Genomic DNA, 14,001 nt, shown 5'->3' with positions numbered 1-14,001 from the left:
AATTAAAGCCCAGGGCAGAGCCCAGCCGCCAGAGACAATATTTCATCCCTTACAAGGCACAGGTCGGGATCCAGAAACAGCTGGAGAGACTTTTAAAGTGTGGGATCCTCTGGCCTTGCCAGTCGCCTTGGAACATGCCCCTCTTGCCTGTCCAAAAACCAGGCACAGACAACTACTGGCTGGTTCAGGACCTGCAAACAATAAACCAGGTAACTGTCACCATACACCCAGTGGTCCCAAACCACTATACACTTTTGGGGCTCATTCCTGCTGAAGCCACCTTTTTCACCTGTTTGGACCTTAAGGATGCCTTTTTCTGCATCCGCCTGGCCCCCCCGCAAAGCCAATTGACCTTTGCCTTCCAATGGGCGGATCCTGAAAATGGTGACAAGGGCCAATTAACTTGGACCAGGTGGCCTCAGGGGTTCAAACCCACCCCCCCAACAATTTTTGGCAGTGACTTAAAAGCCTTCGTGGTGGATCAATACCACTGTGTCCTGCTTCAGCACAGGGATGACGTGGTGCCAGCTGGGAGGTCCCAGGAGGGCTTCATGGAATAACTCAGCAGCTCCTTACCCTCCTATGGAAAACTGGTTACAAGGTCTTAAGAAAAAAGGCCCAGATCTGTCAGGAAAAGGTGAAGTATCTTGGCTTCCACCTGTATCGGGGTAGCGCAACCCAGGCCAGAGAGGAAGCAGGCTGTTTGCCAGCCCAAAACCTGACGCCAGGTTTGAGAGTTTCTTGGGGCTGTAGGTTTCTGTAGGATCTGCATACCTAACTTTTCAGTCCTGGCAAAACCCCTCTATGACACTACAAAAGGGGGGAGAGAGGGAGCCCCTGATGTGGGAATCAGTACAGCAGAAGGCCTTCGAGGAACTAAAGCAAGCCCTTACTAATGCGCCTGGTTTAGGGCTCCCAGACATGACCAAGCCTTTCTCTCTGTATGTCCATGAGTGCATTGGACTCCCTGGGCCTGACCTAACTCAGATATTGGGGTCATGGCATCGCACGGTGGTATACCTCCCCAAGAAACTTGACTCTGCGGCCCAAGGCTGCCCCCCGCCCCCCCGCCCCACCGCCTATAGGCACTAGCAGCCACGGCCCTCATAGTGTCTGAGGCTGACAAGTTAACTATGGGACAGGAATTGAGAGTCGAGTGCCACATTCAGTATTGACATTAATGGGATACAAGGGACAGTCCTGGCTAACCAATGCCAGGATGGTCAGATATCAGGGAATGCTATGGGAGAACCCACGCATCCACCTGGAAGTAATGCGGACCCTGAACCCTGCCAACTCTATTGGCTGTTGGGCCAGGCCAGCCAGACCATGACCGTACTGAAGTCATGGAAGAGGTGTTCGCCAGCTGACCAGACTTGAGGGATCAGCCCCTCAGAGACCCTGACACTGAATATTTTACTGATGGTAGCAGTTCCGTAAAAAGGGGAGAACGTCTTGCAGGTTATTCCGTGGTGATACTGAACTCTGTCATTAAAGCAGAGCCCCTGCCGAAGGGGACTTTGGCACAAAAGGCAGAGCTAATTGCTCTAACCCGAGCCCTGCAACTGGCGGCAGGGATACGTGTTAATATATACACAGACTCTACATATGCCTTCACCACCCTCCACGTACGTGGGGCCTTATACAAAGGGGAGGGTCTAATAAACTCCGGAGAAAAGGACATAAAATATGGTGAGGAAATCCTTGAACTCTGAGATGCTGTGGGCCCCTAAAAGTGTGGCAGTCATGTATTGCCGGGGACATCAAAGGGGAGACACCATGGCTGCATGGGGAAACCGAAAGGCAGACCAAGAGGCAAAGCTAGCAGCTTCCAAAGGAGTAACAAAATCAGCGGCCTTAACCACCACACTGTTCCGTAACCCACTGACAGAATGGGACCCTAATTACTCACACCATGAAAGTACTTGGTTTAAGACTGAAAATGGAAACTACCTCCCAGGTGGACAGTGGAAATCTGAAGACGGCTGAGTGACAATTCCTGAGGCCCTGGCTCCAGCCTTTGTCAAGCAGTTCCATCAGGAGACTGCTATTGGCCGCACAGCCCCTGAAACAATGTTAGGCCGATATTTTTACATCCCTCGACTCTCCAGCATAGCTCCGGTGGTATGTGAGCAGTGTGAAACCCACACCCGGAATAACCCATGTCAGGGATGCAAGGCTGCTCCTGGGGTGCAGAGTGTCAGGGGAGCCCCATTTGAAAATGTGATGGTGGACTTCACTGAGCTACCCCGGGCTTGGGGCTGTAAATATCTGTTGGTCTTTGTATATACTTTCTCAGGCTGGGTGGAAGCCTTCCCTACTTGCACAGAAAAGGCACATGAAGTAGCCTGACTTCTTCTAAAGGAAATCATCCCACAATCTGGGATCCCCATCACTATGGGTTCAGACAACGGGCCAGCGTTGAAGGCTGAGGTCGTGCAGCTGGTGGCAACAGGGCTAAAGATCACCTGGAAGTTATACTTGACATACCGATCCCAGAGCTCTGGGAAGGCGGGACAAATGAACAGAACCTTGCAGCTACAATTAAGTAAACTGTGCCAAGAAACCCACCTGCACTGGGACCAGGTGTTTCCAATAGCCTTGTTTAGAATCAGATGCAGCCCCCATAAGCAAACAGGGGTTTCCCCTTATGAAATCCTTTATGGGTGCCCTTCACCAAGTATTAAGGAGGTAAGGGGGGATTTAAATGATAGGCAATTTAACCCTAAGGCAACAGAGCTCTGGGCTCTACTCTAACTGCCCTACACCTATGGGTTAAAGAGCAATGGCCTGTGAGTCTGCTGCTCACTCCTTTGAGCCAGGAGATGCTGTATGGGTAAAGGAGTGGAATGTTCAACCACTCAAACCCCTTTGGAGGGGCCTGTTCACTGTCATTTTGTTCACCCCTACTGCAGTAAAAGTAGCCGAGGTGGGTCCCTGGATTCACCACAGCAGAGTGAAGCCAGCATCCTGGGACTGGGAGTGCATTCCTGATCCATCCACGCAGTGTAAGGTGACCATACGAAGAAGCAATCTGCAACGTCAGAGACTCCGGCAGGGGCCCACTGCCCTGCATTAGTCACTCCAGAAGCTGACCAATCTACGCACGACAGAAGCTTGAGGAATCGCCGGTCCAGTGAAATAAATAAATTGTCCTTATTTCCTATATCTGCCTTCTTACTGTGATGCACTGTCACCCCTTGTTTCTCACTATTATTGCAACTTTTCCCCCTACTTTTTGCTATTGGATTGGCAGAGGTTGCCCCAGTCAGCTGGAAATGTGGCGAGAGGTTTCTGTTAGCACCCACTTTGACCCACTTATGTGACCATGTATTCGCATAACCAGGTCAGGCCAAGGAGTCACCTGGACCTTACTGTACCATACCCATTTCTCATGGCAGGGAAGGACCGTGGGGACATGCATACACAATGAGTCCACCTATTCCATCTGCCACCGGGGAAGTCAATACACTTGCTTTAACCCACAATACTCCCCAAATGAAGATTGGTTACAAGTCTGACCTTCTCGGGAGGTGGGGGGAGTCTTGATCAGCTGGACACAAATCACTAACCCCAAGTGTCCGGTGTCAATACTGTTTGATGTATGTGCAGTTATAGCTATTGGCCCCAAAGCCTCTGTCATACGAAAAAAGCGGGCACTTGTCATGGAGAGCCCAAGGACTCTTGATATACCATGTGGAGGCTTAGACTGGGAATGAAAATACTGACTCAGTAACAAATACACGTGTGAGGAGAACGGTTTATGTAACTATATACCTGAGTTTTTATGCTACAGTTGGAGCTGTGTTTCATAGGCTACTTGGGAAAAAAAAAAGTCACAACGGCACTCCTTTAGAAGGGGGCTGCTACATCAGGTTGTCAATCAAAAGCCTGTTACCCTGTTAATTTCACCATCATTAACCCAGAAGACTACAAATGGCAATGGGGCACCCGAATTGACATCCGAATCTATGGGCGAGGCAGACCCAAGGACTGTGCTATATTTCAAGACGGTCACTACACCACCCATACGACCACATCCCATCAAGTATTCCACTCCTTCTGTAAGGGAATAAGAAGTAGTCCCCTCCCATTTCAGTCCCAGCAAGGAACTTGTTTCTAGCCCTGGTAGAGACTACAGCCCAGACCCTAAAGATCTCTTCATGCTATGTATGTGGGGGAACCAGCATGGGAGAACAATGGCCATGGGAGGCCAAGGAATTAGATCCCCTCAAGCCTTATAATGGAACAAAATATCCCAGTTCTACTACCGGGGTTTGGCTCCTCAAAACCTCAGTCATTGGGAAGAACTGTCTTGCCCGATGGGGAAAAAATTTCACCATCCCTGTTGGAAACTTAACATGCCTAGGCCAAAGGTTTTATAATTCAACCACCTGGGAAACCCAAGGGTGGGGGTCCCCGGGTCACCTTGAGCCAGACCCTCGCCCTTTGTTTAACTTCTCTCATCTCCAAGAGGACTGGGACAACACTGATGCAGCCATCAAATGGCAGGCCCCAGGTAGACTATACTGGGTATGTGGGAGAACAGCCTATACAGTACTTTCCTTAGGCTGGCCAGGGTCATGAGTGCTGGGGACTATCCATCCATCTTTATTCCTACTCCCACTTGCAAGGGGAGAACATCTGGGAGTTCAAATATATGGAGATAGAGAGGCTCAAAAAAAGTGGCATCCCTTGAAAATTGGCAAATGGAAAGATAATGAATGGCCTCCTGAGCATATAATCCATTATTATGGCCCTGCCACCTGGGCAGAGGGTGGGTCCTGGGGCTACAGCACTCCCATTTACATGCTAAACCACATAGTCAGACTGCAAGCAGTTGTAGAAATTATAACCAATGAAACTGACAGAGCTCTTAATAGTCAAGCAACAAACCAAAATGTGCAATGCCATTTATCAAAATCACTTGGCCTTAGATTACCTGCTTGCTTCTGAGGGAGGTGTTTGTGGAAAATTTAACCTGAGCAACTGCTGCCTACAGATAGATGATGAGGGAAAAGTCATAGAGGAGATCACAGATCAAATGAGGAAGGTTATTCATGTCCAGTCCAGACTTGGAAAGGTGAAAACCCCGGGGAGTTATTTGGGATGGTTTTCAACTCTTGGAGGGATTCAAAACCCTCATAGGAATTATCCTCCTAATTTTGGGAGGGTGCTTGATCTTACCCTGCTTAGCTCCCTTGATTGTGCAGTCTGTCTCCAGTCTCATTGAGGCTATGGTTGAGAGAAAAACAGCCGCTCATGTAATGAGGTTATGGAAATATAAAAAGAAAAGATGCATGGTATGGCCTCAATCTTTTTTGTATTTGTTGAGGCCTATTTTGTGACCTAATATGTGATCTCTTCTGGTGAATGTTCCATGTGCACCTGAAAACAATGTATTCTCCTTTTTTAGGATGGAATGTTATGAATCTATCTGTTAAGTCCACTGGGTCCAGTGTGTCATTCAAAGCCACTAGTTTTTGCACATGCACAAGTGAGTGGGGGAGGAGCACAGAGAGAGGGAGATTATCCCAAGCAAGCTCTCCACACTTAGCACGGAGCCTGATGCGGAGCTCCATCTCACCACCATGAGATAACGACCTGAGCTGAAATCAAGAGTCGGACGCTTAACCAACTAAGCCACCTGGGTGCCCTGCATGTTCATTATTTCTTAGTGAAAGAGGTCACTACAACAGTCCAAGTTAAAGGGTGTGGCAGCCTAACTACCAAAGTGGGAAGATTCTAAAAATCCTTAAGAAGTAGAATCAACAGGAGTTGATGACTCAGTAGATGTTGGGGATTAAGAAGAGAAGAGCATTAAGGATAACTTCAGGTTTCTGCTTTGAGCAGCTGGGTAGTACCTTCACTTAGGTGAAGGTTACTGGAGGAGGCACAGGTCTGGGAGGGCATATCAGTTCAGTTTTGGCTTTTAGATTTGATGTGCCTCTGAAACATCCAAACAGAAATGGTAAGTCCAAGCCAAATATTTGGATCTGGGCTAAATATAAAGATGAGAGTGAACATTTATAGATGAAACCAGGGGAATGAACAAGATCAGCAAGGAAGAAGCACCAAGTGTGTTCTTAGAGGCCGGAACCCTGTGGAACTCCCAGTTAATGACTAGAGGGGAGAAAGGACTGAGCAGAAGTAAAATGAGAGGAAGGCGAGAGGGAGATTAAAAAAAAAAAAAAAAAAAAAAAAAGACAGAAGCCAAGGGAGAGCATTTCAGAAAAAGGGAAGTGTTATGTCTTTATGAGGTTTTGATAACTGTTGAAGATTCAAGGAAGATAAAAATGGAAACAGGTCCACTGATTTTGTTAGTTACTTCATAAAAAAAGCTTCAATAGAATGGTAAGGAAAAAAGACCATAGTGGAGAGGTTGAAAAGCCAAAAACATCAGATATGTTTCAGAACTTTTACATAATATAAAAAGCTCATCTAAGCCAGGCGCATTCTTCTAAAATTTAGCCAGCAGCAACTGGCTTCCCTAAAAAAATAAAAAAATAAATAGATGTTCCCAAATGAAAGAACATTGGACTCTTCAAAACTGCCTGAAGAGCTCTGTTTATTTACAGTGAAACAAATTGGTATACTGATTACTTTTTCATCTGCTTTTACAACTTGCTTTTGCTGTCCATTAAAGCACATACTTAGAATATGGATAAAATGTATTCTCATATTGCTAGTAGAAAGCAATTTTGCAATATGCATCAAAAATTCAAATGTGATCCAGCACATGTAACAGTCTGACCCAGTAACTACATTCCTCAAAGTTTATCCAAAAGATACCGCATACTAAATAAGTATTCAAAGATGGAAATTTAGGGATGTGTGTCTAACAGGAAAAGTCTAGAAACAACTTAAGCATCCATAAAAATTAAATATAAAATCGATTAAGTAAAATCATGGTATACACAATAAGACACTAATCAGTTATCAAAAAACCTAAGGCAGCTCTATGCACAATAATAGTACCTGGGTGCAGGGTCATACTCAAAAGTTTCCAGGCACCAATCATATACTAACTCATTAAACTCTAACAATCCTATGAGAAAGATGTTACTACTATCTCCATTTTAAGGATAGTGAAACTGTAATTTATCTAAGACTGCTAGATAAATTGTGGGAGACGGGATCTGAACTCAAGTAGTCTGGCTCCAGCATCCATGCTTTTAACCACTACATGTCTGTAGTGACAAAGAAGATAGTCATCATATATTATTAAATGAAAAAGAGTCTTGTTCATCAGCAATTTTTGAAAGAAAACAGATGTTCATCCTTTTACATTGTTCTGGATTTACCTCTCAGTTCCCATCATCTTAACTGTAACCCTCAAACCCATGTTAAAAAATCTGTATGTACATATACACATGTATGTATGTAGATAGGTAATGCATGCTTACATATTCATAGACAAAAGCATGGAAGGAAGATCTTACACTGAACTTTTATTATGGTTACCTCTAGGGATGGAATCATGAATGGATTTTCTTTATCTCTATGTTTATATGCACACATAAGACATCAAATGAACCATTGTCTGAATGCAAAGAACCTATTCTGATAAAAAAATTCTCAGCCAACATGAACTGGCTAAGATTAATTCTGATTGATCACGTCTAATCTATTATAATGTACTATACGCTGTGATTATTGAACATTTCATATGATAAATTAAATTTGGGGGAATGTATCTAACCTACCTAATGGACACTGCCAATATCCTAAATGATCTGATGATGCTATGTACTATAGTGAATCATTCTTTTAGCTCAAAGCCTTTCTATGAAGACTATTTCTAACCCAAAAGAAAGCAGCTCCCATTCAGAAAGTAGGTGTCTTTAAACCATACTGAGCAACAGAGACCTTCACCTATAATTATGCTGCTTAAAAATATTATAAATTCAGCTTTGCCATTACTAAGCCAAAAAACTTTAGGCAACCTGGGGTCTTGGCTCCCTCAATTATCAGCTGCGGGAGAGAATTATGTAGTTTTCTCTGGTTAACACAATTCACAATTCTCTTACAAATAACACCTGGATATTTAATGTGCTAATGGATAACTTATGTTGCACACATAAGCACTTTGAACTGTCCCTAAGTTTGTTTTATTTAATATAAACACATATACATTATTTTATATGGCTTCTTAGATTAGAAGCTAAAAGTTAGTCACTGTCATATATGTTTGGGATATTCTTTTTCCAGGTGGAAAAAGATCTGGTCCCGGCAATCAGATCAATTTGGTACACTTCAATTCAGCCTATATATACTGTCTCTAAGACAGCTCCAAGATTCATACAAGGAAGGGATGTAAATATGGGCCACTAGTGGGAAAGCTCTCCTTTTTACCTTCTCTAACTAGGCAAGTTCTCCAAGATGACACTAGATGAACATCCATGTATTGTTACAGAAGATACAAAAACCTTTCTGCCCTGTGGCCAGAGAATGTCCTCTGCACAGGTGACATCAGGTTAACATGGACAAAAATAAATGAAAATAATGCAATCAAACCAAAAGAACCTGCTAATCAGGAAGATAACTGACCAGGCAGATACACTGCTGACACAGAGTATAGGTCAAATATACTTATTGGAGGAAATCCTGGGTTACCCCCAAAAGACAGAGTAAGTGTGTGCTAAGAGCACCAGTAAAGAAAAGTCAGCAAAATAATGAAGAAAGGCATTTTGGGAAAGATACAATATCTGAGGCTTAAAAACAAATTAGACAAGATACGACAAATCATAACTTTGTTGGACTCCCTTACACTTGCTTTACGGCTAAGTATTGTTTGTTGTCTGAATTACATAAAACTTTGACTGCTTGGGCATTCTAAAAGTCTTATCCCAGCCCTATACCGAAAGTTCTTAGGAAGTTTTTGGTTTTGATTTGTCCTAACGACAAAAAACAAATAAAAAAAATTAGAGGTAGAGATCCATGACTTCATTAAAAGACACATGCAAATATGTTTTTGTTATTTTATTAAACACATTTTTTTAATGTATATTTATTTTTGAGAGAGAGAGTAAGTGAGCAAGTGGAGGGTTAGAAAGAGAGGGAGACAGAGGATCCAAAGTGGGCTTGGTGTGGACAGCAGACAGCCCAACGAGGGGCTTGAACCCATGAACTGTGAGATCACGGCCCAAGCTGAAGTCAGACACTTACCTGACTGAGCCACGCAGGTGCCCCGTTTTTGCTATTTTATTGAAGAAATTTTAAATATTTTCCTAACTTCCAAAATAACTTTAGTATAAGAATTGTTCATATCTAAACTCAAAACTCAAAATAACTTTAGTATAAGAATTGTTCGTATCTAAACTCATTATTGAATGAACAATTTAAAGTACAATTTATGAACTTCACAAAAAACAGATGTTTAACAGAATAGGAGGTGAGGAGAGTACCCCACTTCTTGATGTACACAAGACCCATATTATGTCACGTCTTTGTTTTGGGTCAAGGTATTAAGTACGGAAATAAAATATCCAGTGGCTCTCTGAAGACTTCAAGTCATTATCTTTTGGAAAATTTGGAAGAATGATGGGGAAGCTAGAAACAAATTCTGAGTTACCCTGTGAATATAACTGTAATCACAATAATGACAGCTAACATTTATTAGGCAATAAAATGTTCTAGACACTATATTAAGGATTTTTATATATCATCATATTTAATTCTTACAATAATCCCATAAATTAGTGTCTATTATTATCTCAAAACTCAGGGTCTGAGCACTTACAGCATTTTGCCCAAGGTCGTACACCAGAGCTGAAATTAGATCCAAATCTGTCCAAGTCCAGAGTCTGGAATTTTAACAACTATGTTTTATGGGGAAAGGGTGAGTCTGCATTTTTTTTTTTTAATAAATAAGGCAATTTTTGCCTTTAGTAACAGAATGTCATCTCTGACTGAAGGACAAAAACTGACTGACTGGATTACTTTCAGCAACTCTGCAGCAAATGTCTTGCTATTACCACACTGTTAAAGCTGCACGGATATGTTGATATAAAATCCAACAAGGTAATTATAATTGAATTCTAAAGTGCTTATAAGTTTCTAGCTCTCAGAGAAAGAAGTGCAAATTGAAATGTAGCAGTTTCTTTTTTAGTCAGTATATTATAAAAGCTTGCTAATAACTCAATTCTATGTTTAGGTACCTCCAGGGATGTTATCATGGTAAGAAATATTTTAAGAAAAAGGCTGGCATCATTTTGACAGAAAACAGGTTTTAAATTTTTCTCTTACATCATCCAACTCATATGAATGAAAACAACTTTATATGTTACTGGAAGGAGTGCTAGGATAGTAAAATTAAATAGATTATAAGAAAAACAAAGACACAAACTCTAAATAAACAACAAAGGAGAGAATCAGAGTTCCTCACAAAAGTCTTCTGTTGTGTTCAAGAATCTAGAATGAGTCAAAGGCTGTACATTTGAATTATGCCCAATTTAAAGATAAAAACACACTTACCTTTAGGAGAGCCAAGGCTACATGAAAGATAATATTCAAACCCTGAAATAGAAAAAGAGAGTCCAAATCAATACTGCCACATCTACCACTATTTTATTAAGTTTCCCCAAGACTTCCATACATCTCTAATAAAATCCCTAATTGCTTTTATCTTCACATACAATAATAATTAAACAATGAGATTTTTTTTTTTGAAAGGTATTTTCCTTCTCTGAGAGGCTTACTGCACATTTTTGGTGCCATTTAATTAACATTCACATAAAATTGTTATTTTCACAGTAAATTATTTTCCTTCAATCCTTCAATAAATTATTCAATACATTATTTTTCCTTCAATTTCTGGATTATCTGCATGGGTCTAAGGCTTGTGAAAGTCAAGTTCTTTGATCAAGATGGCAGTGATGCAGAAGTCTAAACTTACTCCATGGAATTCCTAAGTCCCAGTATATACATCTTGGTGAGGTAAAAGGCCAGCAGCAGACAAAACAAAACAAAACGATGTTGCTGATAACTGGGACGGGTTGTATGGGAGGAGCTGTAAGCATCTCACTGGATTTCCACCACTGTTCTTATTGCTTTAGTTCTTGTTTGCTTTCAAGTAGTATTCGTGCAACTAGAGGTGTAATTAGGGGCTATCCGCTAGACTTCCTTTTCCTTTTTTCCCCCCCTGAAACCCAAAGCAACATCTCTTTAGGAAGAAACAAATTAAACACCTCATTAAGAAGTCTTACTGGAGCTGAATTCTGAGCTCTGAGCTCAGCCCAGGGGCTCTGAAGTGATGTTGAGATGTTAAATTCAAAAATACAGGACATCTTAAATGCTCAAGATGACAATCAGAAACAAAGTTGCCATGAAATATGCCATTTCCTCCCATGGAAGTCACCATACAGGAGAAGAAAGATCTTTCAGGTATGAGTTGACATCTCCCATGAGTCCAGGGTCTGTCTTTGTGCCTTCATCTTGGCCACAAATACAGTCTATCTGCCTTTTAGATATGGCATTGTACCAGATGTGTTACACAAAGAACTACTATACCAGGTGTATTATGCAAAGAACTTTTTTTTAAAAGTTTATTTATTCATTTGAGAGAGAGAGCGAGAGAGAGAGATGCACAGAGAGAGAGGGAGAGACAGAATCCCAAGCAGGCTCTGCACTGTCAGCACAGAGCCTGTCATGGGGCTTGACCTCACGAATGATGAGATCATGGCCTGGGCCAGAACCAAGAGTCTGACAATTCATCCTACTGAGCCACCCCGGTACCCCTACACAAAGAACTTCTAATAAACCATCCTTTTCCTATCTCCAAAATCAGAAGCGAGGATTAAAACTAGATACTTAGAGCGAATCCCTATTATAATTTGCTTAACTTTCATAGTGAACTACCCAAAATATGATTTAATGGTATAAGGGGTGAATGATTAATACGAAATATTTGGTTCGAGGTCTGGGGTTTACTCTGTTAATTCTTTAAGAACTAAAAGCAGCAGGAAGTATAACCAGGCCAGAAGACAAAAGCAAATCATCACAGTTCATTATCACACCAAGCAATGATTCTGGACTTGATCACAATTTATCAATTAGAAAAAAGGAGACTATTGTAGATCAAAAAACCTGGGTTATAATGAAGCAAAATTTGCTTTCCTAATCGAAATTTGTTTTTTAATCTCTTAAAAAAATTTTAATATAATTTATTGTCAAATTGGCTTACATACAACACCCAGTGCTCATCCCAACAAGTGCCCTCCTCCATGCCCATCACCCATTTTCCCCTCTCCCCCACCCCCATCAACCCTCAGTTTGTTCTCTGTATTTAAGAGTCTCTTATGGTTTGTCTCCTTCCCTCTCTGTTTGTAACTTTTTTCCCCCTTCGCTACCCCATGGTCTTCTGTTAAGTTTCTCAAGATCCACATGTGAGTGAAAACATATGGTATCTCTCTCTGCCTGACTTATTTCACTTAACATAACACCCTCCAGTTCCATCCATGTTGCTGCAAATGGCAGGATTTCATTCCTTCTCATTGCCAAGCAGTGTTCCATTGTATATACGTAAATCTGGGCCCTCACCCATTAACTGCTGTGCGCTGTTGCCAAAACGCACAGGCCAAGCCTGCTGCCCTGCTCTTTCCCCTCCACCCCACATCACAGCTGCTCGCCAGTGGTGAATTCTCACAACCCCAGTGCTTATCAGCCTGCTGTAGGACTAAGTCCACTATGTCTCTGGATCTTGTTCTCCTAGTCACTGCTTAAAATGTAAGCCCCTCTTGTCTCCAGTTCTCTAATCCTTATAATGCTCTGGTTTTTTCCTCCTAAGTTGGTCTCCCACCCCTCCTCTCCCTCCCAAATCCCTTCAGGGTACACTTTGGAGACTCCACATTCAACCGACTTTGCTATATTCTCAACCCCCTTGCTTTCACACGAATAGTGAAATCTCACAGATTCTCATAACAACCTGTATTATGATTCTCACTTTTCAGAATGTGAACTTGACTAGCCTAAGCTTATATATGGATTTAGTAGAAGCCCACGATCATCCCCCGCCTCTTAATGTCTAGTTTAAGGGCATTTTTACCACTCTGTGCTGGCATGACATACATAATACGTGCTTATTTGAGGACCAGAGGACTAAACTATACTAGCTATCCTAAAATTGCTGAGATTTATTCTCCCAAGGGACCCAAGTAGAGCAATTTATTATCTCAAAGTCAAACTACTGGATAATAACTGAGCTGTGAAAAACACCAAGAACTTGGACATTTTTTTAAAAAAAAGTTAAAGACCTCTAGAGAGCCAAAACAGCTCTAACACCACAAAAATTTATTCAAATTTTTATTTCATATGCACTTTGAATTTGTTTGGTGATACGACTGTAGAGTTTATGGGTATCAGAAGTAGCCAGCTAAAGGACAAAGTGCGTGGTAGATGGGATTAGAGACAAATAGCCTATAGAGACAGGTGTCAAAATTAAAATATTAGATCTTACAGAAATACAAGATACGTTTTTAAAAAAACTATTCAAATGTATAGTTGTCTGGGCCCATTTAGTGGAACCAATAATCCTACAGTTTACCTTAGTTCATGATGATAATCCGATAGCATTAATGAATGCTTCCATGTTCAAAATATTGTACTTAAGAAGGAAGCATAGCATGTGTTTAAATGAAAAGTAAGTAATGTTTAGTTTGGGAAACTAAAGCGGTCCCTTTCAGTTACCAGAAACAATTTATATAGGGAAACTCTCTAAACCAGTTTAAGGTACTCCTGCATCTGCCATCCATAAAACATCCATAAAACAGACAGAAGTAAACACTTCACAAGCCTTAAACTAAAGTAGAAGAGTGTGGTCACACTGTGCAAACAGGATACAGCATTTGGTCAGTTTAAGGGGCGCCTGGGTGGCGCAGTCGGTTGAGCGTCCGACTTCAGCCAGGTCACGATCTCGCGGTCCGTGAGTTCGAGCCCCGCGTCGGGCTCTGGGCTGATGGCTCAGAGCCTGGAGCCTGTTTCCGATTCTGTGTCTCCCTCTCT

At 41.9% G+C, this 14,001-nt stretch overlaps 1 protein-coding gene across 5 annotated transcripts in view; it reads right to left on the bottom strand.

Annotated features, from left to right (window-relative positions):
* Nucleotides 1–14,001, bottom strand: part of RABGAP1L (RAB GTPase activating protein 1 like) — a 765,564-nt gene that overhangs the window by 206,383 nt on the left and 545,180 nt on the right. For all 5 annotated transcript variants that reach the window (XM_047840293.1, XM_047840290.1, XM_047840291.1 and 2 more), the window contains one exon: nt 10,477–10,518. In XM_047840293.1, the coding sequence (XP_047696249.1) occupies nt 10,477–10,518 (42 nt within the window). The remainder of the gene's footprint in view (nt 1–10,476; nt 10,519–14,001) is intronic.

The sequence above is a fragment of the Prionailurus viverrinus genome, chromosome F1 (assembly GCF_022837055.1).
Source record: "Prionailurus viverrinus isolate Anna chromosome F1, UM_Priviv_1.0, whole genome shotgun sequence".
In the NCBI taxonomy this organism is placed as follows: Eukaryota; Metazoa; Chordata; class Mammalia; order Carnivora; family Felidae; genus Prionailurus; species Prionailurus viverrinus.
The sequence above is the reverse complement of the archived record's forward strand: the minus strand, read 5'-3'. Positions and strand labels throughout refer to the sequence as shown.